The sequence below is a fragment of the Triticum urartu genome, chromosome 7A (genome assembly GCF_056163025.1).
Source record: "Triticum urartu cultivar PI428250 chromosome 7A, HENAU_Tu73, whole genome shotgun sequence".
NCBI classification, from domain to species: Eukaryota; Viridiplantae; Streptophyta; class Magnoliopsida; order Poales; family Poaceae; genus Triticum; species Triticum urartu.
The window spans coordinates 59535105-59562213 of NC_141879.1; the positions used below are offsets into that span (position 1 = coordinate 59535105).

At 45.3% G+C, this 27109-nt stretch overlaps 1 protein-coding gene and 1 long non-coding RNA gene across 16 annotated transcripts; both read left to right on the forward strand.

Annotated features, from left to right (window-relative positions):
- Positions 1-3468: 3468 nt before the first annotated feature.
- LOC125520398 (GDSL esterase/lipase ACHE-like) lies at positions 3469-25230 on the forward strand. 15 transcript variants are annotated; one of them, XR_015609811.1, is made up of 13 exons: positions 3469-4373; positions 4516-4597; positions 4719-5052; positions 5204-5281; positions 5502-5773; positions 5847-6029; positions 6162-6847; positions 6949-7025; positions 7111-7280; positions 7497-8000; positions 8796-9153; positions 25004-25073; positions 25150-25230. XR_015609811.1 is itself a non-coding variant. In XM_087532362.1 (10 exons), the coding sequence occupies exons 7-10, from the start codon at positions 6797-6799 to the stop codon at positions 9011-9013; spliced, it is 480 nt and encodes a 159-aa protein (XP_087388488.1). In that variant the 5' UTR covers positions 3469-4373; positions 4516-4597; positions 4719-5052; positions 5204-5281; positions 5502-5773; positions 5847-6029; positions 6162-6796; the 3' UTR covers positions 9014-9116. The 15 variants fall into 15 exon arrangements, 1 of the variants encoding a protein (XP_087388488.1); XR_015609814.1 differs by lacking the exons at positions 25004-25073; positions 25150-25230 and adding an exon at positions 9646-10838; XR_015609816.1 differs by lacking the exons at positions 25004-25073; positions 25150-25230 and having other exon boundaries at positions 8796-8862; positions 9000-9116.
- Positions 25231-25232: 2 nt separating this feature from the next.
- On the forward strand, positions 25233-27109 carry LOC147957731 (uncharacterized). Its single transcript, XR_015609824.1, has 5 exons — positions 25233-25330; positions 25522-25619; positions 25928-26072; positions 26434-26541; positions 27009-27109. It is a non-coding gene; the product is annotated as an uncharacterized LOC147957731 (long non-coding RNA).

Here is a 27109-nt window from a genome sequence, read left to right on the forward strand (position 1 = left end):
TCAAAGCTTGCTGATCGTAGCACCAAGATAGTGTTCATCGGATACGAGAGGAGTTCCGGCACCAAGGCATACCGCTTCTACGATCCACGAACCAAGCGTCTACGGATTTCACGCGGCGTCGTGTTTGAAGAAAACCAAGCGTGGAATTGGAGCGCAGCAGCCGACGATGCTCCAAACAGTAACATATTCACAGTTGAATTTCCAACTAATGATGATGCAGGGGAGGACGTCCAGGTGGTTGGTAAGGCGCCCAACCAAGGTGACCACAATGGTAGTGATCATCATGGTGCCGACACCAATGACGACTCGCATGGGTCGCAAGGTGATAGTGACAACGACGCGCAAGACACGGGTAGAGATCTCGACAACGAGGCGCATAGTGACGACGACAATCAAGATGATAGTCACGGTCACAACGACTATGTCAACGAAGTGGATGTCGACGACGCGGATGCCAACGACCCGGCATCTACCACGGCCGAGACTCAACCGTCTTCCTCAAGTGCATCAACGCTGACACAATTTGTGTCGCCTCCTTCGCAAGCCACAATGGATTCTTCCGGGCCTCGTCGCTACAAGACCTTCAGGAAAGTCTACAAGTACGCAAAGCCAGTTACGATTGAGTACTCCGATTTGTATTTACTCAGAGTTGAGGAGCCAGCGAACTTCGTAGAGGCGAGCAAAAATTCAAGTTGGATGCACGCCATGGATGAGGAGATGAAGGCGATCGAGAGCAATGGCACGTGGACTTTGGTAACCCGACCTCTGAACCAAAAGGCCATAGGTTTGAAGTGGGTTAACAAGTTAAAGACGGACACGAAGGGTGCCATTGTGAAGTACAAGGCAAGACTCGTTCCAAAGGGCTATGTACAACGTCAAGGAGTTGACTATGAGGAGGTGTTTGCACCGGTTGCTCGAATCGAGACGGTGAGAGTGCTCCTAGCTTTGGCAGCACAAGAGGATTGGAAGGTTCATCATATGGATGTGAAATCCGCTTTCCTCAACGGCGATCTCACAGAAGAAGTGTACGTGGAACAACACCTCAGCTACGAGAAGAAATGCGAAGAAGGGAAAATTTACAAACTCAAGAAGGCATTTTACGGGCTGAAGCAAGCGCTAAGAGCTTGGAACTCAAAGTTAGACAGAAGTTTGGTCTCGCTCAGATTCAAAAGATGTCTTCAAGAGAATCCAAAAGACAGTCTATCAAGCATGGAAGAACAAATGAAGGTTGAAAAAGACACAACCAAGGAGGAGCACTAGCGTCAAGCTACGGATGAGCCGACAATAGCAAAGTCGGTGACTGGAATGCTACAAGAAATGGCAGAAGCAATGCCGAAGCTAAAGACTACGAGTAGCAGCAGTCGCATTTGGGATCCATGTCGAGGAAGTAAGGACATCATGATTAGAGGGTGAATATTAGAGTAATCACGTGTCTGTCATGTAAGTATACGTGTCCATGTGGTATACGTGTTCCTACTCGGTTTGGGTTAGGTATAGCCTAGCAGTTCCTCTGGTAGTATATATACGTGTATACCCCCGTGTAAACGATAACGAGTTCAGAGCAATAAAGAGAATATCAGGCTCGAGACGAGCCTGTAGCGATCCACCGATTTGGTGCCTCGTATCTGTTTCGTCGAGACTGTTGAAGTTAGCTGTCTACGTATACGTGCATGTGCTGTGGTTAAGGAATTGATCAAGCTGCTTGCATGGTCGGTTGGCTAGCTTTGCACATACGTACGTGTATTTGTCCTTGGCAATTTGGTCTAGCGATCAAAAGCCAACAGCGGCATGGCGCCCCTCCCCTACTCCGGCGGAGGGTCTAGGCTAGAAGGAAGCCTGGCCCATCATAGACCTCACCAAGGAAGGCATTTAGGCCAGCCGGAGATGCTTCGATTCGGCGGCGGCCGAAAGTGTCGGCGGCTATGGATGAAGATCCGACAAGGCAGGTAGTGGGGGACGGGGGGGGGGGGGGGGGGGGGGGGGTTGGGGGGGAGGCGAAGTCGTGGCGGGGCCGGCGGCCTTTGGGCGGGTGGCAACGGTGAGTGCTAGTGGTGGCGACTGCCTGACACAGGAGATGGCCACAAGTTGGCAGAGAAGGCGGGAGGTCAGTGCAGGCGGGCGGGCGGCTTTGCACGGCCGAGGTTCGCGGCCTTCGGACGGGCGGCATGGTGCGCCTCAGCTACTCCGGCCGGGGAGGGGGGGGGTCTAGGCTAGGAAGAAGCCTAGCTCATCGCAGACCTCGCCAGGGAAGGCATTGCCGCTGCCGCCGGAGATGCTTCGATTCGGCGGCGGCCAAAAGTGAATCGACGGCTGCGGGTGGCGAGGGACAGGGGACCGGTAGGGGGGAGGGGGGGGAAGTCGCGGCGGGCCTGATGGCTGTCGGGCGGGCGGGCGGTGGCGGTGATTTGGTGCGAATACGACCGGCGACGGCTGGTCGCGTGGAAGACAAATGAACGACAGTTGGGCAATTGGCGGACGGTTGCGTTTTTATATCTTCTAGAGGTGAAGATGCAAATTTGCACCATGAAGTATGGTAGTTTACATTTCTCGGAGGGGCGTGGAATTTCTACACCCAGGAGCAAATGCTCCTGGTGTGAACGGTAAAATCAAATAAATTAAAAAATAATTCAAAAAAATTTCAAATTTATTTGTGCCATACTTTTACAAATGTTTGTTGTGCCTGCAAAATTTCATTGCAAAATCACATTGGTGGAAGGCGTGGTAAAAAAACAAAATTAATGGTCTGAAAATGTTACTTATAAAAGCATTTTGGAGCTTTGATATTGTTTTTCTTGGCACAGCTTTCATCAATGTGATTTCACAATAAAATTTTACGTGCAAAACAAACATTTGTGAAAGTATGTCATAAAAAAAATTCAGAATTTTTTAAACATTTTTCCTATTTTTTTCTATTTTACTATTCATACCAGGAGCATTTGCTCCTGGGTGTAGAAAGGTACTTCCGCTCTCGGAGGTGAAGATGTAACTTTTTTACATGTACGCCATCTATTATGAAGGTGTTTTTGGGCCTGTTTTTGCATATACATTTTCTATTGAAGATGTTCTAAACGGATCAGCTTTTGTTAAAGAGCACATGAAACTAATGCATGCATGGCAATCACCATACAGTTTTTGTATAGTATGGGAAGCAGATTAAGAGCACTTGGCGACGCATCTCTTCGAAATCACGTCGGCCCACCCGCTCTCTTGGGATCTGTGTAACCGAGGAGCAAATGATTGTTGCGTGTGAATACGCAACCCAGACGTACAAGGCAACAGTAGGTACCTGTGCTTCGGCATTTATTATCTCTATTCCTAATGAAGCAGTTGGTAGTCTTCGCCGGTCAATTTTCGTCCCACCTCCCTTAACTTTTTTAATACTTCGTCCCACCTCCGGCTTTCCACCGTTCCCCCACATCTTACCTCCCAACCGATAAAAAAAACGTTAAGATACAACTACGTCAATCTGAACCGCGCCGGTTCACAGCTAGAAAAAAGACCTAAAACGAACTAACACAGTTAACCTACGAAATTACGCCAGACGCTCGCACCCTCGTGCCCTCGATGCACTTGCCCGCACGAGTCGCCGCCTTCATTCGTTCCTACGTCGCTCAATCCCCTCGCAGCCAACGCCGATCCCCTCCCCCATCTCCCTCCCTCAAACGCCGCCGCCCGTCGCTGCCGCCCCCGCCACCTCCAGCCGCGGCCCCCACCCCACCTCCAGCTCGACTCCACGATCCCCTTCCTATCGATCGCCCACGCCCCCACCGCTTCGCATCTGATCGCCACCAGCGCCCGTGCTCTTCTGGCCGCCGGCCGCCATGCAGTCCTCCGTGCCGGACCTTTGCGTTGTGTTCTTCCGCGCGAGACCGCCGCCGCTGCAGCAGTCTCTCGGATCCAACACGAAGCTTGCTACGAAGGGCTTGGAGTTGGCCGTGAGTGCTCGAGGTGAAGTGGCGGCATGCGTTTCTGTAGGGGGGGAGGGGCGCACATTAGGAAAGTCAGCGGCCGGATCCGAGCGCGGATGAGGCCAGGTTGCCACTTGGGGCCCATGTCGGTCAGATCCAGGCAACACATGGGAGTCGGCGTGGCGGCAGCGTAGTGCCGAGGCAGGAAGGAGGCACGGGACGACACATCGGCGGGTCGTGATGCACTGCACGAGATGAGTGACATGATGTAAACAACGCTGTAGGCATTGATGCCACACATGCGTCATTTTCTACTGCCGATACTGATTCTTGAGGGCTACTGGCACTGCCGCCGGGTATGAGCAGGAACTGCCTCCATTGAGAACTCTGGGTACTGCCGCTGCCGACGACCATCGAGCACCGAGTTGGAACTGCCACCATCAAGGATGACAGGCCGCCATTGAGGTTGATTGTTTTGGCGGCGCCTTCCCACTACCAGTCTGCACCATTACTGTTGTATTCTGAGCAGCCGGAGAACCCCTACGGTTGCAAGATTCCTGTAACTTGTATTTGAGATGCATGTCCTAATCGTCTTGGTTGTGGTCAGGTGTGGTATGCAGGAATCCGTCAGAAGAATGTGGCACATAATAATAGTTTCATCATCTCATCTTCATGCTACTTCCAGTTAAGTAAGCTTACTTCTCCTTTTGATCTGTAGTTCATTTCTATTATCGGAAGCGATCTTAACTAAAATAAAATTCATGTGGTTTCTTAGCATTTTCTATCTCAAACTTTGCATCATTATGTCAGGTGCTAGAAAAATAAATGCCCGAGACATGTTTTAAGGAATTCAAAGACGAGTTCCCTTTGAAGAGCAAGCAATCATAGTACGGAGCAAGATGATTCGAAATAGAGGTTCCCATAATTAGAGGCAATTGAATCATATATGATGATTAGCCTAATGTGCTGCTATAACATTTAAAACATTTTTTTGACCTGGGAGCAATCAGCAAACTCTGACCTCTTTGTAATGTTTGATTACCATTTATGTAGGGCTCTGTACTGCAGGACAACATATTCACTATCAATATATGGTCTATTTCCAATATAAGGTGTATGTCAAGTTATACACTGACTACAGAAAGTGAGTGTGAGTGGTAATGTCACTCTATCATGGTAGACTGGAAATTAAAGATTGTAACTTGATAGCATCTGGATAAATGTTAATAAAAATTGTAGCAAAATAAAAAGGTTAAGTCTGCTGGTTCGAATAAGCAGTCACCTGGTTCGAACAGGTGATGCTCGACGACGAACATCTGCTCGAGGACACCCTGCTCGACGATGCTCCTCTTCGCTAGCATCTCCATTGCATGGTGAGCTCCCCCTGTCTCCTCCCTTTAAATTTAGAGTACTGCTTGGGTACAGATTAGGAGTAGGGTTCAGTTTATTTGTATGAGTATGGGTACAGATTATGAGTACGAGATGTAGTCGTAGGCACAGTTTTAGTAAAATTTCAGTAACTTCAATTATCCTGCTTGAAGTACTTTGAAAATATACTCAAAAAATGTACTGTTTGTACTGCTGATCTTGCAGATAGGGGGAGAGTTCTTGTACTCAGAGCAGCTGTTGATCTGCAGCAACTCTAGAAGTAGGATTTAGGATAATCATAGGTTCAGTTTGCCAAGCAGGGAGTATAATTTAACTGGAAATCAACCAACTATTGCTTTGAACTGGAGTATAATTACCGAAGCGGGTCGAAGTGGGACGATGTGGTTCGGTGGTCAACGGCGGCTGCGCGGGATGCAGTATGGTATGGCTTGAGCATCTCGAGGAGGGGCTCTCTCCGCAAGGCATCCTCTACGCCAGTACGTTCTCTGATCCGAACCTTCTTCTCTTCGCTCATGCACGCACCAACGCAGCTGACCTGTCGTTGACCAGCGGCGGAGGTGTTCGAGTAGTCTGTCCCGGGGCTGCGCGTGGAGCATGTCGACGTCTCCGTCTTGCCATTGCTCAGCACCGCCCTGCCGGCTGGGGTTCTTATTTGCCATCGAGGCCTTCCGCAACTGGGACCATGGTGCCTGATAGCTTCCTCTCCGGCTGGATCGGCAGTCTATCCACCCAGTAAATTTTTTCTCTTCTCTTAAATTTCTATGTTTCTTTGTCTGATTCTCAATAAAGAGCTCAAACTCGAGATGAGTTTTTGGTTATGACCTGGCCTATTTTGTTGATCTGCCGCTGGTTAACATGTTCAAGAACAAGAGGATCCTCATGGAGAGTATCCACAAGTCCGAGGCTGAGAAGGAAAGAGAGAAGACCCTCTCTGACCAGTTTGAGGCTTCAGTTTGAGGCCAAGCGTGCTAAGAGCAAGGCTAGCTAGCAGGGAGAGGAATATTGCGAGGAGGCAGGAGAGATTGGCTCAGGTAAGATGACTTTCACTTGAGCCCTGTCTATTTCCTCACATAGTTTGATTTGTGCTGCATTATATTGGTACTGAAATACATAATGCGTGCACATGTCTTCTGTTGGATGTTTCAGAGATGCTTATGCAGGGTTTCTTTAATCATTTTGGTTCATGGTACCAGCTAATGAAATTTACGTGCTCTGATGATGAATTCGTGCCATGTCGAGTTGGATTGGCGGTGGCGTATTTTTCCTCTTGGTAGTCAAATTAGTGAGATGCTTCGTTCTCTTCTTTATGTGAACGTACATGTATGACCAGTGTAATTAGGTGCAGTAGTTTTGGTCAATGTCAAAGCAGAAGAGAGCTACATGTATGACCAGTATTGAATCACGGCGAGAGAGTAATGTAGCTTCGTCCCTCCCTGATGCTGCTAATGCAAGATGCATAGAATCTTATTCAATATCAAAAATTGACATACCGTGCAATCATGATGTCTTTCATTAAATCTCCGCGGAGGTGCCGGCCGGCTGGTACATATGTCAGTGCATCATCTATCTCAGACTCTCAGTCACAGCTATCTAATTGGTGTATATTCATCTCCAATTACAGCCTCATAATTTTTTGGACATTCATTTACAGCCCGATCTACTTGGATGTGCAGACCTGGGAGTTGGAACAATTCACCAAGAGAAGCCAGTTCGTGTATAACAGAATGGGTGAGGAGTAAAGGCGTGTCATATTCCATATTTTCATTCAGATTTCAGAGAACGCGACAGTAATTTTTGATATTTTACTCTATAGGTGGAATTTATCATGAGATCCTACCCAAATCCGAGTACTTCTCCAAGGCACTGTACACCTTCCATTTCGCTCAAAACAATCTCTTTGTAGGCTACTTCACCAATAAGACTACCAAACATATTGAGGCCTATGACCCCAATCCGAAGGAGCGGTTCACTGTGGCAATGCAGGTACAATTCAAGCTAATTTGCTGACAATCTCGCTCACAACCAAGGAAAATTTAGTTCTTGACACAATTAACATTACATGATCTGTGCTGGCTATAGTTTATTCCTGCTTGCTTCGAAGTCTTGGTTCATGGAAAGAATTTATAATTTTATCTCTGTCCAGTCATCTGTCTAATTTCCTGAAAGTTGTTAGTCTGTCGGATGCATTTATTTTCCTAGATGCCCCGAGAAGAGGTAGTAGTGGTGGTGCGGGCGCGCCGTGGGCGAGGTGGGCTTCGGGTGTAGCGGCGGGTGCGGCTGCCCCATCGATGGCAGCGCGATGCCCCCCGCCGTCGGGCCCACACCGCCGGACATTGGCGGTGACCGGAGACTGTCGCGATGATTGTTGGTCGGTTGCGGAGCTTGCAACACGAGCTGGTAGCGCCAGCGTTGGCGAGAGAGTGAGGTGTCCCCAGTGCAGTAGGCGGGGGAAAGCTTAAGGCAACCAGTGCCCTCCGGTCCTCGTCGCTGCACGTCGAGGTCAAGTCTGAGGCTGCAAGCTGATGCATCCACAGACATCATCGTCGACTGCATCTTCAACCTCCGGATGCCGCTTCCGTACACTGCTTCGTCAACCTCAGCCGTGACCCTTCCTCCCGGTCGCCGTGTTTAATATCCTATTCGTCGGCCGCCTATCTCGAGCACCGCGAGCGAAGGTGGATGCCCTGACTGCCAATCACCAAGGTGAGCTCCAATTTTTGTTGATGTGCAGTTTGTTTGTCGGACGCCACCTAAGCTGTGAAGTTCTACACAATGTGAACTGTTTGTTGTGAGCTTTGTAGTGTTGTGTCCTTTAAAAATGGGCATGTTAGGCTTGTTGTAGACAGTGCTATGCTTGTTGCTAGCGATTGATTGCTAGATGTGCTATGATTGTTACAGACAGTGGGAATGGTAAGTACTGACGAATTTTGATTCAGTTGGTTAGTTACTATAAGCAAGAACACGCTATAAGCGCCAAAATGCTAGAGAGAAAAGTTCAAGAGCCAAGAACACAACAGGGTCGTTGACTTGGTAAGCCTCTTTGATGTAATAAATTGGTGTTGGTGGGTCCATGTGGCTGGAGAACCCTTTTTCTCCAAAACGTCGGCACTGCCGTGCTCATCGTACACGCCGGCATGGTGGTGCTCAACTTATGGGAGTAGCCCACGCAACCACCGCCTCTTGGGACATCTAAATAATCACATTTTGCTGATATTTTTCTTCTAATTGATGATTGATTCAATTTGCACGGAGCAATTCTGGAGGAAATAGTACAAGCTAACTCTAAATCATTTCTTAGCTGGTCAACCATGTAATTAGAAAGCACAAATAAGCTACCAAAATGATATAGCTTGGTAGAGAAGTTTGGAATATTAACCTCCTGGTTTAGTTACCCAGGCAATGGAGATCCCACACAATTTTTTGAACTCCCATGCAAATTATTATGACAAGTTGCTTGGTATCTGACAATCTGCTTGTCCTTCTGCTATGCATTTTCAGAAACTCTGCGGAAAGCTGCTGCAGATAGGTGTTATGCTGGTATATTCTTTCTGTAGCCTTTGTTCAGGTAAATCAGACCAAGACTTGGAGACTATAGATAGCCACTCTTTTTTTACCAACCTTTGTTTTTGTTAATAATGAGTCTGACAATGAAGTGACTACATCTCCATCTTTTCACCTTTGTTTCTACTGGGCTTCTCAAAGGTCCATTCCTGTAATATTTTGGAGGACATCTCCCATTACAATCGTTGGGGGTTTTCAATTTATGAGTAAGGCACGCGAAGCTCCCTTACAAACCCGACAAATCGTACTTCGGAATCATTGCATTTTTCTTCATCGGCTTCGTCACATCAAACACGTAAGCAAAAGGCAATATATATACTACTGGACCCTGAAGCCCCAAATCATCTTCTGTTTTCTATGTACTCCCATGATTATTTAGCAAATGCCAAAAATAGTGTTTCTTTCATGCGTACATCGTTTCGTTTGGAGTTTTGCCCACTTGATCTGAATATGAGGAAGGACAAATATCTTGTAGCAGATCAGATTCAGGTCATGTCATGATTCCTTAAGGGCGTCATTACTGATGGTGTTTCTTTCTTCCATGGTGATTCCTATTTTTCATAGTTGTACTAGCAGGATTATCATAACAACTAAGCAAATGCCTAGCTGGAAATTTGAGAGGCGTGTGATCAGGTGTCAATACTTAAAGAAAGAGCCTTTAGTTTTTCTTAATCAGAATGCAGAAATTTAAGCATGTAGATCTTTGATGAAAACATAATTAAGATATTGCTGAGGTAATCTCATGTTACCTTTGTATTATGTTAGCCTACTAATTTACTATATCCAGGTCATAATATTGTTGCTATTTTCATGAACTACGTAATGGTTAATGACACAACTCAATGAACTAAGTATTGAGAGCATGGGCTGTTGCGGTGGACCGGTGGTAACGACAAGCTCAGAGGGTTTTGCCACTGTGATCATGTTGGTCGTGCTAGCACTGACAACGTATAGTATACAATATACTGCTGGGACCAGTGACACTTATTCTACTTCCTTAACAGCGGGCAAATTGGTAATTTTTGGTCGATATAGCAAGTTTGAGAAGACCCAATTTTGTTATACTATGTAAGTTGATACACTTTTTATATGTTCGATTGGTGATATTGGAAATAGCTAAGCTTACTGGTGTGATCCATCTAAGAAAATCTCACACAATGACATAAACCTATATCTAGAATGATACGAGGACTGTGAAATAAGAAGGATGTGATGCTACTATGTTCTGGTGGATTGTAAGATGGCATTTGAGGATTTACTAAGTATTTAATGATTGGAAACATTACTCTTGGTATGTTTATAGGCGAGGCTGCTGGCGCCTTGCATGGATTTCTTTCTTCTTTCTTTCCAGCTCCCTGTAACTGTTTTCTTCTACCGCTTCATAAGTGAAAATCAGCAATCTGCTGCTTTTTCATCAAGAAAAACTCTTGATATGTTTTATTTTTCAGGTCTTGCATACTGTTGTCGGTAATATGTTAGCAAAAGTTCAATGATATTTGTTTAAAGCGAGAATTCTTCACCGTGTTTTAACTTTTACATGCCCTAAAGATAGAAACATCTAATCTTATGAATTTGAATTTGCGCTTCAAGAAAACTTGAATTGACTTGTCCACGACGATTATTTCCAAGTACATCAGTTCAAGGCAGGGGGTTGGCGGGTTCAACTAGGGGCTGCGAGGGCCATCAGATCAGTATGTTCGTGGGTATGGGACGGGCCCACACCAACATCGGCGTTGCAGTGGCGAGCGACAAGGGGCGAAGCTGAGCAGGAGCTGTTGCCCGTGTCAACCCGCGACCGCTATAGCGCGATGTGGAGGGCAACTCCTCCTTGTCCCCCTCCACCTCGAGAACGAAGGCATCCCAGTCATCCTCTTTGCCGGATCTGTCACCTCTGGCATCGTCGATGTCGACATTGGGACAGAGAGGGGGAGGGGAATGGACGTGGAGTGGAGGTGAATCGATGGAGTGCGGATTGAAAGTGAAGTGGACTTAGGGTTTTCTTCGGGTGGGGATTTTAGTGGGGACAAAGTGGGGTCGACGCGGGCTAGCATGGGCTAGGCTAATGTGGCGGATGCGGCCTTCCTATATCTGCCCCAGATTTTGGTTAGATATGATGGGTGCGTGACAACCCATGCCTATAGGGTTGTTATGAGTCATCGGTCTGCGTCGGTTTTTCTGACCGGTTAGTGACTGGGCCTTTCGACCGGGCGTATAGGGGCGGTTTTTGGTGCTCGGATGTCGATGCTCTCTATTGTGGCGTAGTGAAGGTGGTTGGATCGACGGGTGAAGAAAAAGACAAACATTTGGAGGAAGACCAGCGACAATCGAGCTCGACTAAAACACACATTTCTTTTTAGTTAATTGCAAAGGCACTCCCTTCAAATTTCCATGCATTGTGACCATACGAATATATTTTACTTCTATTATATATCACTATATTCAAAATAATATTAATTTAGGAACCGAGATTTGTCTGGCTATTATTTCTTTATGCTCTGGTGGAATGGTAAAGAATTACTTCATCCGATTTGTATGATGGGTATTCTCTGTTAGACATTTTAATCCCTTTGACGTGAAGTATTTTTGCTAACTGCATATATTGCTTGTGCATAATGGGTATGAGTTCAGGTCCTTCAGGAAGATGTTTTTATTATACTTGCTCGAATTTCATGCCAGTGAAGATAAAAACAAAATTTCTGATATTGTGCGAGATTTCTTAAGTACATAAAATAGTAGATCTTAATTTGTAACAATTTTTTAGAAGGTCAAATTTCCTTTTTGCTATCAATTAACATTGCAAGTGAAGTGGATTTAAATTGTTACTCGATTGGGCCCATGATATCTATTCTCTACACATGAAATTTAACATGCTTTATATTTACATAGCTCCAGCAAAATATTTCAAAAGCCCATGGCAACGCACGGGCATTCTATTATAATAACAGAGGATGGTGCTTGCAGTTGTTGTGGGTGCTGATGGTTCCCCTGTCTTGGTTTCTTGGAATGGTGATTCAAGAAGGGACACCATCGTGTGGATGGACCATAGGGCTCTTGACCAAGTCGAGTGAATTAATTCTCACAGTTCACCGGTATTGCAATTTTATGGTGGGAGTGTCTCCCCAGAATACAGATAAATAGTTTTGAATTATTTCGTAAGATCGGTAGACAACATTTGCTGTGTATTTTATAGTTACCGGCGTTGATTGTATCGTATTGATTTACCTTTTAAAACATTTATGGGTAAATGAAAATATACAAAAATCTTGGTTTAGTTATATAGGTGAGTTTCAACTCACAACCTCTCTAAGCCTGTAATAAGCTATGAGCTGAATTTCTAACAAGTTTACTTTCTAACAGCTAAATTAACTACAGCCCAAAGGCAGCAGCCTGTTACTATTTTATATCATTTGTTGTTGATTTGTTTTTTTTCAGAATTGCATTGGCACACTAGTAGAAAACAGGGCTATGGTCCAGGCCGGCTCAGCCCATTAGTCCCGGTTCAGTGTAGAACCGGGACTAATGTGGGCATTGGTCCCGGTTCGTGAACTCAGGGGGGCGGCCGGGCCACGTGGGCCATTGGTCCCGGTTCGTCTGGACCTTTTGGTCCCGGTTGGTGGGACAAACCGGGACCAATGGGCCTCGCTCCTGGCCCACCACCATTGGTCCCGGTTGGTGGCCTGAACCGGGACCAAAGGCTCCCCTTTAGTCCCGGTTCTTGCCACAAACCGGGACCAATGAGGTGCCTATATATACCCTCGCCCGCGAGCAGAGCACTCCAGTGCTCTGTTTTTCTCTGGCCGGCGAGGGGAGGGGTTTGTGGTGCTCTAGCTCACCTCCTATGCACATGAGGTGTTCGATGGAATGCCCGAGCCATACTACTTAAACTTTCTCCTCTCGAAGCTCGACCTCCAAGCTTCATTTTCCTCGAGATTTGTCTAGATTTAGCGGTCCGTCACGCCCCGTCCCCGTCTTCACCGCCGTCGATCACCCGCGCTGATCTCATCACCGACACCACCGTGGTGAGCCTCTTGTTCTTATCTTCTTTCTGAAAGGAAAAATATTCTTACTTGTCTGTTTAGATAGATACTTGTATCATTTTCTTACATTTATTATTGCATCTTATATAGTGCGATGGTTTTGGTATCCGCCCCCGTCGGCCCTCGTCCTGTCTATGATTCGGATTTGGTATGTATATTATCTTCATAACTATTGGTTCATTTATTGTTTATGAAAATTATGCCGACCAACGTGACATAGATTTTATTTATCTAGGATGTATGTGAATCGGAAATGCCAACCGACCCTATTGTCGAGAAGTTAAATTTAGTTGAAGAAGAAAACAATTTGTTGAAGGAAAAAATAAAAAAAATTGAGGAGGAGAAGATGATATTGGAGTTGCATGTTGCGGATGTCGTCGATGATCACAAGATCAAGATGGATGCAATGCGCTTGAAGATTAGAAAGATTAGAAAATATGCCATTCATACCGAGGCTTGGTATCATTATGCCGTTGGATCAATTGTTACCTTGGTTGCGATTATGATCGCATTTGTTTTCGCATTGAAATGTTTTACATAGTTTCAATGTATGGTTTAATTAATTAGATGCTCTGGAGAGCTATATGTTGTTAGATGAGAACTATGTATGCACTTTGGTTTTAATGTGATGATGAACTTCTATTAATTTGGACACTTAATTATATATAATGCACGCAGATGAACCGGCAATGGATGTACGGTGACAGACACACCCGCGAGTACATTAAGGGCGTGCATGAGTTTCTCGATGCGGCTGAGGCAAACAAGCAGAATGGTTTTATGTGTTGTCCATGCACTGAATGTGGGAATACGAGGTCTTACTCTAACCGGAAAATCCTTCACTCCCACCTGCTTTACAAGGGTTTCATGCCACACTATAATGTTTGGACGAGGCACGGAGAAATAGGGGTTATGATGGAAGACGGCGAAGAAGAAGAGTACGATGACAACTATGTGCCCCCTGAATACGGTGATGCTGCAACGGGGGGAGCTGGTGAAGATCAAGAGGAACCAGACGATGTGCCCAATGATGCTGCCACGGGTGAAGCTGCTGAAGATCAAGAGGAACCAGACGATGTGCCCGATGATGATGATCTCCGCCGGGTCATTGTCGATGCAAGGACGCAATGCATTAGTCAAAAGGAGAAGCTGAAGTTCGATCGCATGTTAGAGGATCACAAAAAAGGGTTATACCCCAATTGCGAAGATGGCAACACAAAGCTCGGTACCGTACTGGAATTGCTGCAGTGGAAGGCAGAGAATGCTGTGGCTGACAAAGGATTTGAGAAGCTACTGAAAATATTGAAGAAGAAGCTTCCAAACGATAACGAATTGCCCGACAGTACATACGCAGCAAAGAAGGTCATATGCCCTCTAGGATTGGAGGTGGAGAAGAAACATGCATGCCCTAATGACTGCATCCTCTACCGCGGTGCATACAAGGATCTGAACGCATGCCCGGTATGCGGTGCGTTGCGGTATAAGATCAGACGAGATGACCCTAGTGATGTTGATGGCGAGCCCCTCAGGAAGAGGGTTCCTGCGAAGGTGATGTGGTATGCTCCTATAATACCACGGTTGAAACGTCTGTTCAGAAATGAAGAGCATGCCAAGTTGATGCGATGGCACAGTGAGAACCGAAAGAAAGATGGGAAGTTGAGAGCACCCGCTGACGGGTCGCAGTGGAGAAAAATCGAGAGAAAGTACTGGGATGAGTTTGCAAAGGACCCAAGGAATGTATGGTTTGCTTTAAGCGCGGATGGCATTAATCCTTTCGGGGAGCAGAGCAGCAATCACAGCACCTGGCCCGTGACTCTATGTATGTATAACCTTCCTCCTTGGATGTGCATGAAGCGGAAGTTCATTATGATGCCAGTTCTCATCCAAGGCCCTAAGCAACCCGGCAACGAAATTGATGTGTACCTAAGGCCATTAGTTGAAGAACTTTTACAGCTGTGGAATGGAAACAGTGTACGTACGTGGGATGAGCACAGACAGGAGGAATTTAACCTTAAGGCGTTGCTGTTCGTGACCATCAACGATTGGCCCGCTCTCAGTAACCTTTCAGGACAGACAAACAAAGGATACCACGCATGCACGCACTGTTTAGATGACACTGAAAGTATATACCTGGACAAATGCAGGAAGAATGTGTACCTGGGCCATCGTCGATTTCTTCCGACCAACCATCAATGTCGAAAGAAAGGCAAGCATTTCAAAGGCGAGGCAGATCACCGGAAGAAGCCCGCCATGCGCACCGGTGTTCACGTGCTTGCTATGGTCAATGATTTACACTACGTAATCTTTGGAAAGGGTCCCGGTGGACTAGCTGTTCCGAATGACGCTGAGGGACACGCACCCATGTGGAAGAAGAAATCTATATTTTGGGACCTACCCTACTGGAAAGACCTAGAGGTCCGCTCCTCAATCGACGTGATGCACGTGACGAAGAACCTTTGCGTGAACCTGCTAGGCTTCTTGGGCATGTATGGGAAGACAAAAGATACACCCGAGGCACGAGAGGACCTGCAACGTTTGCACGAAAAAGACGGCATGCCTCCGAAGCAGTATAAAGGTCCTGCCAGCTACGCTCTTACGAAAGAAGAGAAAGAAATCTTCTTTGAATGCCTGCTCAGTATGAAGGTCACGACTGGCTTCTCGTCGAATATAAAGGGAATAATAAATATGCCAGAGAAAAAGTTTCAGAACCTAAAGTCTCATGACTGCCACGTGATTATGACACAACTGCTTTCGGTTGCATTGAGGGGGCTTCTACCGGAAAACGTTCGATTAGCCATTGTGAAGCTATGTGCATTCCTCAATGGAATCTCTCAGAAGGTGATCGATCCAGAAATCGTACCAAGGCTAAGGAGTGATGTGGCGCAATGTCTTGTCAGTTTCGAGCTGGTGTTCCCACCATCCTTCTTCAATATCATGACGCACGTCCTAGTTCATCTAGTCGACGAGATTGTCATCCTGGGGCCCGTATTTCTACACAATATGTTCCCTTTTGAGAGGTTCATGGGAGTCCTAAAGAAATATGTCCGTAACCGCGCTAGGCCAGAAGGAAGCATCTCCATGGGCCATCAAACAGAGGATGTTATCGGGTTTTGTGTTGACTTCATTCCTGGCCTTAACAAGATAGGTCTCCCTAAATCGCGGTATGAGGGGAGACTGACTGGAAAAGGCACTCTAGGAAGAGACTCAATAATATGCAGGGACGGATATTCTTGGTCTCAAGCACACTACACAGTTCTACAGAACTCTACCTTGGTGACCCCGTATGTCGATGAACACAAGAACAGTCTGCGCTCCAAACACCCGGAGCAGTGCGACGACTGGATTACATGTGAACACATCAGGACTTTCAGCAGTTGGTTGGAAACACGTCTCAGAGGTGACAACACTGTTTGTGATGAGTTGTACTTGTTGTCCAGGGGACCATCTTTGACTGTATTGACTTACAAAGGATACGAGATAAATGGGAATACATTTTACACGATCGCCCAGGATCAAAAGAGCACCAACCAAAACAGTGGTGTCCGCTTTGATGCAGCAACCGAGAGCGGAAAGGACACATATTATGGTTACATAGTGGACATATGGGAACTTGACTACGGACCTGATTTTAAGGTCCCTTTGTTTAAGTGCAAATGGGTCAATCTGTTAGGCGGCGGGGTACAGGTAGACCCACAGTACGGAATGACAACAGTGGATCTGAAAAATCTTGGGTACACTGATGAACCGTTCGTCCTAGCCAACGATGTGGCACAGGTTATCTATGTGAAGGACATGTCTACCAAACCGAGAAAAAGAAAAGATAAGGAAGCGAATACATCATACGATGAGCCAAAGCGCCACATAGTTCTTTCAGGAAAAAGGGACATCCTGGGAGTGGACGGCAAGACAGACATGTCTGAAGATTATGAAAAGTTTCATGAAATTCCTCCCTTCAATGTCAAGGCTGACCCAAGCATCCTAATAAACAATGAAGATTATCCATGGTTACGGCGCAATAAGCAAATGATACAAGCGAAGAAAAAGTGAAGACTTTCTCCCGCAATAAGCAAATGCTATGTGGGTGAAATTATGATACCATCCCAACTTTCAACTTTTTTAGAGTTCATTTGAAATGCTTTCATGTCTTATGGTTCGAAACTTTGATACTTCGAAAGTGATTGTCCATTTTGTACACGAAGTGCATCAAGTTTTTGTCGTAACCCTCTCTACTTTTTGGAACATGCTATGTGGGTGAAATGATGAGACCATGCCAACTTTCAACCTTTTCAGAGTTCATTTTGAAATGCTTTCCAATTTCACAGTCATTTAGCTCAAAGAATGAATTAATAGCAAACATAATGAACTACAAAACTATAAGTATTTAATTGTAAGTATAAATAAAAAATAAATAGCAAAGAAGAAAAAAATTCTAATTTTATAGTAAAGTTATTCATAAACTAGTGATTCACACAAATTTTAAAAATTCAAATTTAAACTATTTAAAATTTAAAACTAATGGCACTAACAGAAAGTTTATAATTTTTGTGACCTAAAAGCAAAAAGAAATCACTAAAAAACTGTAAGTATTTAGTTTTAAGTAGAAATAAAAAATAAATAGAAAAAAAATTCTAATTTTATAGTAAAGTTATTCATAAACTAGTGATTCACACAAATTTTTAAAAATTCAAATTTAAACTATTTAAAATTTAAAACTAATGGCACTAACATAAAGTTTATAATTTTTGTGACCTAAAAGCAAAAAGAAATCACTAAAAAACTGTAAGTATTTAGTTTTAAGTAGAAATAAAAAAATAAAAAACCAAAAAAATATAGAAATAAAAAAGAAAAAACCAAAAAAAATGCCACCTACTGGGCCTCCACGGCCTGAATACGACTAGAAACCCTACATGGGCCAGGATTCAGGCCCGCAGAAGGCCCAATAGGCCCACAGGCAAAGCAGTGTCAAATTAGGCCCATAGGCCTGCTGTTCAGAGAAGTTCGAGAGGGAGGAGGCAGCAGAGCTTATAAACTGGTGTTGGGCGCTGTCAACTAGCGATGTGGGACTAAACTTATGGGCGCGGGGCAGCACAAGGGTATTGGTCCCAGTTGGTGGCACCAACCGGGACTAAAGGTGGCATTGGTCCCGGTTGGTGGCACCAGCCGTGACCATTGCCCCCCTTTAGTCCCGGTTGGTGCCACCAACCGGGACCAATGGGCTTCGCTTCCCGCCCTTTGGGCTGCTGAAAAGAGGCCTTTGGTCCCGGTTCGTGGCACCAACTGGGACTAAAGGGTGGCATTAGTCCCGGTTGGTGCCACGAACCGGGACCAATGCCCTTGCTATATAACCAGGACTTGTGAAAATTTCACATCTCCCTCGCCTCCCTAGCCAGTTGCCCCCGCCGCCAGGCTGCCCAAATCGCTCGCGCGCTCCTCGTCGCCGTCGCCGCCGCCGGCCGCCATCCCCGTCTCCCCGTGCCCCTGCCCCGCGCCCGAGCCCACGCCGGCCGCCGCCCCGTGCCCCTGCCCCGTCCCCGAGCACGCACGGCCGCACCCCTGCGCCCCGGCCCGCCCCCACCATTGTCGTCGTCGCCGGCGCCCGCCCCCACTGCCGCCCCTGCCTCGACGCCGCCCCTCCTCCCCGTTCGGTCCGGCTCCGGCGACCCCCTTTCCTCCCTGTCCCCTCGATCCTCTTCATATAATTTTTTTTCATATAATTTTTTTTCATATGCATATGTTGATTATATGGATGGATGGATGATGTATATGTTCATTATATGGATGGATGGATGATGTATGCTTTTTTCATATAATTTTTTTAGGCAGATTTTTAGATTTTTTAGGCAGATTTTTAGAATTTTTTGTGTATGTATGTTATGTTTATATGTATGTATGTATGTTCATATGTATGTATGTTTATATGCAAAGCATATGCAAAGAAAATGTATGAATGGTCATATGCAAAGAAAAATGTATGTATGGTCATATGGAAAGAAAATGTATGTATGTATGTTCATATGAAAGAAAAATGTATGTATGTATGTTCATATGCATATGCAAAGAAAATGTATGTTCATATATATGATGATATGTTCATATAAAAAGGAAAATAAGAAGAGGAAGAAAGGAGAAGAAGAGGAGAGGAAGAAGAGGAGAAATAAATAAGAAGATAGATTTTAAAAAAAATAGTATTTTTTTTCTGTTCATAGATTTTTTTGGTGATATTAATTATTGTAAATATGCAAATGTTTGTATATTCATATGAACAATGAATTAGGCAAAACCTTTACTTTTTTCTAAAATTTATATTTGATCATTATTTAAAAAAAACCAAGCAATACTACTTCATGTATTTTTAAGAAAGGAAGAAGAAGAAAAAGAATGAGAAGAAAAAGGAAATAAGAAGAGGAAGAAAGGAGAAGAAGAGGGGAGAGGACAAAGAGGAGAAATAAATAAGAAGAAGAAAAAAGAAGAAAAAGAAGAGGAGAAGAAGAAAGGAATAGAGGAGAAGAAGAGAAAAAGGAATAGAGGGAGAAGAAGAGGAGAGGAAGAAGAGGAAGTCTTCTCCTCTATTCTTTCTTCTCTTCTTTTTTCTTCTTCTTCTTCCTCTTTATTTTATCGGGAACGAGGGTCGTCGAGAGGTCGAGGAGCGGTAGAGGAGAAACCCTAAATAGAAAGTATCGTCGGTGTGAGATACATGTACCGTCGGTGTCGGACACTACACCCACATCCCACAAGTGGCGCGGGCTTCGACGCCCACGTCACTTGTGGGACGTGGATGTAGTGTCCGACACCGAAGGCCACATGTATCTCACACCCACGATATTCTATTTTCTCTTCTTCTCCACTACTCCTTTCTTCTTCTCCTCTTCTTTTTCTTCTTTCTTCTTCTTCTTCTTCTTCTTATTCTTATTAGCCGGAAGTAGAGAGAGGTTTCCTAGTGTCAAAGTATTGAAGAAATCCATGCCTTCATCATTAGCCGGAAGTAACCAGGGCATGTTGGTACGAAGTTCTGCAAAGTTGTTTTGGAATGGAGTCCCGGATAGAATAATCCGCCTTTTGGTATGAATTCAGCAAAGGCCTTCCAAATAGCGATATTCGGAAGGCTCTTTCTGAACTTTGTACCAAAAAGCGAATTATCCTATCCGGGACTCCGTTCCAGAACAACTTTGAAGAGCTTCGTACCATCTTGCACATGTTACTTTCGCCTAATGATGAAGACATGGTTTTGTTGAATCCTTTGACACTAGGCAACCTCCCGACCCCTCGGCGATCCTCTCGAACATGATGTAGTGTCGTCGTTGTCGATATATACCCCCTCCCGATAGCTTACTATGATTAGGTAGCTAGTTCTACGTTTGGCACTAATATATCCATCTGTCATGTTTGAATAATAATTGCCATGTTGTAAATATTTGTAGAAACTATGGACACCGCCCTAGACGAAGCAACAAAAGAAGCGTTGTTGAGGGACATAATCGCAGAAGGAAGTGATGCCATCTCGTTGTTTCTCAACGAAACAGATGGTCTGGAAGGAGAGGGTGAACAAGCTGGCTACGGTGACCTAATGCCGGTGCAAGAAGAAGAACATGAGGATAGCTCCGGTGACCCAATGCCGGTGCAAGAAGGAGACCGTGATGACGGCTCCGGTGACCGAACCGAGTCCGGCCAGGTATATATATTAGTTAAGCCTATGCTGACTAGCTGATTGATGCATTCATTGTTTTGGTATGTACACATATTAATTAAGTCTTTGTTCTTTTTTCTAGCCCTCCGAATCGAGCACAACTTCGGTAAAGAGACGAGGCCCGAAGAAAAAGTTGAGCTCGGATGAAAAGTTTGAGATCATAGCAATCGCGCCCGACGGCCAACCTATTGAACCCCTCTGGACAAAGAGCGCATTTGTTGCTCAGTGCGGGGTTCTGGTTAGGGACAAGATCCCGATAAGCATCCAGCAATGGTTTAAGCCAGCTACAGAAGACCCTGAGGTGTCTTACGTCAATGATATGCAGAAAAATGATCTTTGGACTGAGCTGAAGTCAAATTTCACCCTACCGCCTGAGGAAAATCCAGAGAACCCAGTTAAAGAGAAATTAATCAAGTCTTTTGCTCTGAAGAGGATGGCAGAACTATTCAGGAGGTGGAAGAAAGAGCTGAATAAGTTTGTCGAAAATAATGAAACACCAGAATTCAAGGGCAGATATGAGAAGATCAGAGATCACTGGCCCGCATTTGTGGCCCACAAGACATCAGAAAAGAGTAAGAAGATGTCGGCGACAAACAAGCAAAATGCTGCAAAGAAGAAGCTTCACCATCGCACAGGGTCAGGTGGCTACCTCGTAGCCCGGCCTAAGTGGTCCAAGAGTGAGAATGATCTGGTTCATAAAGGGATCGAACCAGAGAAAAATAACTGGCCAGACCGTTGCCGGACTTGGTTCTTCGGGGCTGGCGGAACCCTGGACCCTGAAACAGGGAAGTGCATTTGGACGAACGATCAAATGGACATACCAGTCAGTAAGCTTAAGCAGTATATCGAAGCAGCGCAGGAAGGGACGTTCTTTCCAGACAGAGAGAACGACGAGCTCACAATGGCCCTCGGGAATCCTGAGCACCCTGGACGGACACGAGGCACGCCAGGCTCCGTTCCGTGGAAGGTTGGGTTTCCGGACGCAGGCGGTTACAAATCCCACGAGAGGAGGAAAAAAGTGCAGCAGACCCAAATGCAGGCGCTGCAAGCAAGGGTGGACGCGATAGAGGAACGAGAAGAAAATCGCAGCAAACGTACTGCCGAAGCCTCCCCCGAAGCTACCCCGCCATCTCAGCGCAGAAGCAGCGTGGCTTCCACCGAGCTGCTTCAGCCAGAGCATGCCTTGACGGCTCCTGCCAGCTATCCCGTGGATGCTATCACGGAGTCTCAAAATTGCCACCTTATGACGCAATGGATGAATTTGAAGGTCAAGGCGGCTGTTGGCTCTGTTTATCCTACTGAACCCGGCGCAACTTTTCACTGCCGGCCGATTCCAGAAGGATATGCTAGGGTGATGGTGGATGAGATAACGGAGGGATTTGAGGACCTCCAGCTTGACCACCCTACCGGTGAAGGGGAGACTCGGCTGGGGTCTGCTTTGAAGATTGCATGCCTATGGCGGAAGGAGCTCATCAACCTTCCGAACTGGACGCCTCCGCCTCCTCCTCCTCCTCCGGCGAGTCAGGGCACTCCGCCTCCACCGCCTCCTCCTCCTCCGGCGAGTGACGATCAGGGCCCTCGGCCGGCTCCTTCTCCGGCGCGCGGCGGCACTCCGCCTCCTTCTCCGCCTGCGCCGACGCGCCCGAGCAGCCAGCCTCCTCCTTCTCCGCCTCGTCAGCAAGGGCGGAAGAGACCTGCCGCCGCTCCAGCTGCTCCGGCGCGTCGTAGTCCTTCTCCTCTGCCGCTTAAGCAAGTAAAGAAGACAACCGCTACGTCTGCTCGGTCGACGTCTAGCAGTACAACCAGAGGCGGGAGGACATACAGATTCGGTCCTTCTCTGAAGACTCCAGAGAAGTTACCATACGAGAGGACCCAGGAGGAGAACGCCGAGATCGCGCAAGAAGAAGTGAAGAAATTCTTTGAAGGGGTGAAAGCAAAGAAACATCCACCTCCGGAGGAGAAGGTAGATCGGGTGAAAGTGAAGCGCACTCTGGCTGCCCTGAAAAAACCACCGAAGTCTGATCCGCCGAAAGGAAACTATGACCGCATTATTGGAAAGGAATTTGCCGAAGCGGAGTGGTCGGGAAGTACTGTCAGTGATCAAAGGCTGAAAGAACGACGAGCTGGGAAACAAATTGCCCAGCTCGGCGAACAAGCGAAGCAATCGTGCCCCCCGCTCAAGGTGCCTAGCCACAACGTCGATAATGATCCGAGGATGGTGCCCGGTTATAGCAATCTTGCAGATTACCTGCCCGACGAAGTACATTATGAACCCATGGACGTGCAGATACAAAGATACGAGTACGGGAAGCCTCTCGTCAAAGATGAAAGATCTCTATCAACGATGATGCGAAGATTGCATGATTGGTACTTGAAAATCTGTAGAGACTCTGGGGGGAGGAGTACTTTGTATTTGAAAGTTAAAAAGGAGCATGACCTCATTGGAATTGATCTGTTGCCTGTTCCATTTGAGGAGTTCTATCAGTTTTTCAATCAATTGGCCCTCGATAAAGCAACGGTCACCTGCTACTGTCTGTAAGTACTACTACTTCTGTCATTAAGTCTCTCCATATAGCTCAGCTCTTTCATTGCATGTATTTATAATCATCCGCACTATATTATGCAGATTGAAGATCGTCGAATTGAAGAAAAGACAAGTCGGTGATATTGGGTTCATTAACACATATCTCATAGATGCAACTCAGGTTAAATTTCATGCGCAGAAACCGAGGCCAGCATGTTAGAATCGTTGATAATAAATCAAAACAAAGATATAATACTCTTTCCTTACAACTTCAAGTGAGTGTTACTGTCTTGTGCGTATTCGGTTTCCCTTATATATTAGTCAAGGTTATAGTAATGTAATTGATGAGTTATGCATGCGTGTGCAGTTTCCACTATATTCTCCTACATATTAAGCTTGGGCAGGGACTAGTAACCGTCTTAGACTCAAGACGAAAAGATCCCAAGGACTATGCAGACATGACTCAAATACTCGAGAAGTAAGTTAAATCGATCATTATCCACCATATCAGCAACTTTGTTCATTTCCTGATATATCAAGTAATTGTTTTCTTTGTACGGCAGGGTTTGGAGAAAATTCACCAAAAAAGCTCCGAGACCGCCGAAGGAGCTGCAATTTAGACACCCGAAAGTAAGTACTAGCTATAGTAGCATTTTAAGCGCATCTACTAGTCATTCAAGCGCTAGTTTCATCAATACCATTTGGCATTCTTGCTTATCAGTTTGATTAACCTCTATTTCTTGTAAAGTGGTTGTGGCAGCAACAAGGGAATGATTTCTGTGGATACTATGTTTGCGAGTCCATCCGCCACACGACCTGTGAGCGGGGCTACACTGACGAACAATATGAAGTACGTAAATAACAACATTCACAATTTTATTTTATTACCATCATTTGTGTTGAGTTTCATTCATTCATATATATATATATATATATATATATGTATTGACCCCCTTCTTTAAATTAGATGTTTCGGAAGCGGGATGAACTCCTAGCACCAGCTCGCATGCGAGGAATTCAAGAGGAATTGGCGGCATTCTTTCTTGACCACGTGATCCCTGAAGACGGAGAATTCTATGTGGACCCTGAGTCCATATGATTATATTTGTAAGAGATAATTATTGTATATATGTAGCCGGTAGTGTCAGATAGATATACGAGAACTTGTTGTTCGACCAATCTCTCGGAGAAGGAGAGGTGGTCGATATCACTTCTCTCTGTATATATGCATATATGTTCATGACGATCTTTCTGTTTCCTTCGTTTGCTTAATTACTAGCTAGCTAGCATGTCTAGTCCTCTCTATATACGTATGTATAGTACGTAGCGTCGACCAAGCACGGACATAACAGAGGACACTTCTCTCTATTAATTATAACTAGCTAACACAATATATGAAACACCTAAATTAACCCCCCAAAACCCCCAACCCCCCCCCCCTTTCAAAAAAAAAACAAAAACCCCAGCCACAGAAGTGCTGACGCGTGGATGCCTATTGGTCCCGGTTGGTGCCACCAACCGGGACCAAAGGGTCTCCTGGCTGGGCTCTGCACACTGCCCACGTGGAGGGCCTTTAGTCCCGGTTCTGGATTGAACCGGGACTAAAGGGGGGAGGTATTAGTACCGACACTTTAGTCCCGGTTCCTGAACCGGGACTAAAGGCCCTTACGAACCGGGACTATAGGCCCTTTTTCTACCAGTGGCAAATCATGAAAGGTGTAATGTTCATGGATTTTTGTTAGATGATCTATTGGTCCGGTTTAATTTTAGCGGGCATGAGGCATCTGGGTACTGTTTACGAATTGATAGCGCACCTTGCTTAAATCCTACTAACATTTTTCTCAAGAATTCATACTAACAAGTGTCTTTGCTTTTTGTTTGATGCATTTAACATGTTCAGGAAACATGTTTCAAGGGCCTTGTTTGTCGATCTGGAGCCCACTGTTAGTAGATTATGGCAGTAAATCATAGTCAGTTTCCTTGTCTACACTTCATCATAGCCTCATATGTACTATTATATGACTGTTGCATTTCATTTTTTTGCAGATAGGTCATGTTGTTGGACGAGGGCGGGCTGGCGGAGGGCGTGTCGGCGGACGACGTGGAGGTCGTGTTCGGCTCCATCGGCTGCATCTCCGGCATCGAGTTCGTGCGCACCAGCGGCCCTAGCTTCGCCTACGTCGGCTTCCACTGCCCCTCCCACAAGGTCATGACCAAGTTCTCCACCGTAAGCATCCACCAGCCCATCAACAATCTCATTGTAACTATGTTTCTACACTTCGGCAGCACTTGATAGTAGCAGATTAGGGTTTTGTTGATTCTCCACATTAGCCGTGTGTATTCAGTAATTTGAATGTAGAATTTTGTGTTATGCGAGTAGAGCTTTACCAACTTAATAACAGAGGATGGTGCTTGCAGTTGTTGTGGGTGCTGATGGTTCCCCTGTCTTGGTTTCTTGGAATGGCGATTCAAGAAGGGGCATCATCGTGTGGATGGACCATAGGGCTCTTGACCAAGTCGAGTGAATTAATTCTCACAGTTCACCGGTATTGCAATTTTATGGTGCGAGTTTCTCCCTAGAATACAGATAAATAGTTTTGAATTATTTCGTAAGATCGGTAGACAACATTTGCTGTGTATTTTACATTTATTGGCGCTGATTGTATCGTATTGATTTACCTTTTAAAACATTTATGGGTAAAGGAAAATCTACAAAAATCTTGGTTTATGTTATATAGGTGAGTTTCAACTCACAACCTCTCTAAGCTTGTAATAAGCTATGAGCTGAATTTCTAACAAGTTTGCTTCATTCTTTTTTTTCTAGGGAAACTGGTGATGAAACCCGCAGCTTATCACACATGAGCAGCGGAGGGAGTTAAAATCGTGTGGTATGGAACCATGTGGAAGGGGTGAAGTCTTTTGGGCAGAAAGTTTGGGAGACCTTTATGAAGAGAGCTACGCAAAAACAGGTTGAATGCTTATCCATTTCTCCTTTTTTTCACTAAAGGTGATGTATCATTTGTAGTTCTTAATTTTCTAATACGCCATTCTATGCAACTCAAATAGGACACTCGATTGTGTTTCCTCGTCATCCTCTATGTTCTAGTTTGACACCTACTTCTGCAAAGGCAAGCAAATCAGTTTTGCAGTTCATTTAATGTGACACTATTTAAGCTATTAATGCAAAGTGTTTTCATGAGTGAACAAAGATACAATCGATTACCTAAGTGCTTTCTTTGTAGTTTTTTATGTTAGAAGTAAGAGAATAAATGTCTGTGCTGTTAATTTCCGGTATTTCATTTTGTAATGGCGTTTACCTCCAATGTTTAGGAGTTAGGCTTGCTTCCCGGGACTCTTGTTGGGACTTCCCTTATGATGCTTATGCCGGGTGTCTTGGAGTCATGGAAAGTGTGCCAAATGCAGAGTTTAAAGTTGAAAGTAGGTGCCGGTTCCCCTATGTTTTTCTAAAGAAACTATGACTCCTTCTAAAGCTTCACATTTATTTATGTGAAACATTTGTCCCAAAAAAAGACGTAAAAACTTGTGTATTGATGCATTGATAGAGAAAAATAATATGTACAAGCCTAAGATAGGTACACAATGCACAAGATTATGTGGAGCATTTTTTTCTGCGGTATTTGAGGAAGAAGCAATATTCCATTGCATGGTCTTGGTTTGCGGAACATTTACATGCCACATGGCTTTTTCAAAGAATAAGCTATTTATCCCTGGTGTTGGGGAACTATTTTTGTCTGGTGTAGTTTCCTTCATATATTTTACTTCCTTGCCAACGTCTCTATTAATTTTTGTATGTGGTTTGCTCTCCGCGATCATATGTTGGCTATGTTAAGTTAATGCTTTTATTTCTTGAAATTTTAGTGCTTATCTTTTCATTGCACATCCAGCGATGATACCTGAGTTTTGGCTCAAGGAATGTGGCCAAAGTGCAACTGACGCTTTACTTGATTACATTGCTCAAAACCATATTGCGGCTCCCTTTTCTTGC

Coding starts and splice junctions, on each gene's coding strand:
- LOC125520398 (XM_087532362.1), top strand. CDS start 6,797: ATGATGTCTTTCATTAAATCTCCGCGGAGGTGCCGGCCGGCTGGTACA. Junction 7,026..7,110: donor GTTCGTGTATAACAGAATGG/GTGAGGAGTAAA, acceptor TTTACTCTATAG/GTGGAATTTATCATGAGATC. Junction 7,281..8,795: donor GGTTCACTGTGGCAATGCAG/GTACAATTCAAG, acceptor ATGCATTTTCAG/AAACTCTGCGGAAAGCTGCT.